The 1,743-nt window shown below is 46.2% G+C and overlaps 2 protein-coding genes across 2 annotated transcripts in view; one reads left to right on the forward strand and one right to left on the reverse strand.

The window, feature by feature from the left end:
• Positions 1-1,743, forward strand: part of elp4 (elongator acetyltransferase complex subunit 4) — a 102,741-nt gene that overhangs the window by 59,838 nt on the left and 41,160 nt on the right. The window lies entirely within an intron of this gene.
• pax6b (paired box 6b) overlaps positions 1-1,743 on the reverse strand; it is a gene marked incomplete at its 5' end in the record, with an annotated part of 14,814 nt that overhangs the window by 6,700 nt on the left and 6,371 nt on the right. Inside the window, 1 exon segment of the mRNA XM_014001870.1 lies at positions 181-339. Coding sequence (XP_013857324.1) covers positions 181-339 — 159 coding nt within the window.

Consider the following 1,743-nt stretch of genomic DNA (forward strand, 5'->3'; position numbering starts at 1 on the left):
TATATATATATATATATATATATATATTGTATTATAACATCTGCAGAGATGTTTGGTGGTTTAAAGCGCGTTTAAATGAACTTTCCGCCTTTACGCGCTGAAAATGACATTTTCTCACGTTATCAGGAGGTTTCACCTACATAGTTTTAGATTGTTTGTTTATTTATGAATTTATTGGACCTTTTTCCAGAGCCTCGATCTGCTCCTGCGTGAAGGACGTGCGGTTTCTCTGCAGCTTCCTCTTGAGCTGCAGACGCATCTGTGTCTCCTCTGAGTCCTCGCCGTTGGAGCTGATGGAGTTTGTGTTTTCTCCCGCTCCGTCTTGTTGTTGGCAGCCTTCTGAAAGAGAGAAGAGAAAAAAAAAGGTGGTGGTGGGGGGGGGGGKGCTTAATGGAAATATACATTCACTTAAGCTAATTGAATAATTAATTATCGGGCCTCGTGTTTCATCAGCCTACAGCTAATTGTACAGAGCGCGGCGCTACATCATTAATTAAGCCCCCCCTCCCTCCCCATCATGGTTAATTTAATTCAAAATCGGAGGAATTATTGCAATTCTTTCCTAATGTTACCAGATTACAGACGAGTGTCTGTGTGAAAGAAGGGGGCCACGTCAGGGAGTGGGGGGGAAAAAAGAAGAAAAAAAAAAGCTTTAACAGTTTAAGTGTTTGTAAAATATTGTGGGAAAAACAGGGTTGGGGAGGGAGAGGTTCTTATCGCTGCCCAACAATAGTTTGTGTTCTCAAAAGGTTAAGAAAAATGTGTCAAGATGTGGCGAGCCTTCTTTTCAGAGCCTATGAAATGTATTAAAGCCCCCCCCCCAAACTCTGCCGCCCCCCTCTTTTTTTTAAAGACAGAGCAGTGCTTCAATGGGCTCTCCCATATGGGCGTTGGTTGAGCCATTGAGGTGACCACCAACTTTTGAATAGAAGAAGACGCTTTTCAGCATGACACAATGCCTTCAGGAGTAAGGGAAACCATTAAACTATGGACACAGCCAGGGACGGACCAGCGAGCCCTCTGTGGGTGTAATATATGGGAGGGGAGGAGGAGGAGTGGTGGGGGGGGGGGGACCTTTGGAGGAGATGACAAAAGGATCCTCTCTCTGTGGAGGCGCGCAGGCTATAGTGCTTTGGCATTGTGCGCACGAGGATCCCAGTCAACAGAGCTTTGAGTCCAGTGTGTTAACCCTTATCCACCAGCATCATTAATCACGTCCCCCGGCCAGCTACACGCCAGTCAGGATTTCTGTCTTCAATTGGAAACAAATGAGTGAGGAGAGAGCATGCAAGCCCCCTGAACAACCAAAATAAGGCCAATCTATTCACTGCTCCTGCTTGTCCGCGGTGGGCCCTAAAGGCCCCTCCGGTTACAGGGCGAGGCTTATCGACTAATGTCTGTCTTGTTGTTGGACATCATTATCACACCGAGAAGTTAATGCGAAATTAAGCAGCGGGTGCGCAGATGGAGGGACGTTTCTGCGCTGTAATAACGCGCTGGTGGCGCGTTGGCTCTTTGCGCTTCAGGCCACGTGCAGCCGCCGAAATAAACGGCATTTTTTTTTTTTTTGCGAAATAAAAGCGCAGAAAAGCAAATGTCAACAGCTGATTCACCTGAAAACATGGTTATTGTTGCTTCACGAGTTCCCCCCTGCTGCATCATGGACCAAGTATCTATAGACCCCAAAAGTTTGTATCCACGCTGTTTGTTTCTTTACTCTCGATAATCCATAAAAAAGTGTGG

The sequence above is a fragment of the Austrofundulus limnaeus genome, unplaced genomic scaffold, assembly GCF_001266775.1.
Source record: "Austrofundulus limnaeus strain Quisiro unplaced genomic scaffold, Austrofundulus_limnaeus-1.0 Scaffold10, whole genome shotgun sequence".
Lineage (NCBI taxonomy): Eukaryota > Metazoa > Chordata > Actinopteri > Cyprinodontiformes > Rivulidae > Austrofundulus > Austrofundulus limnaeus.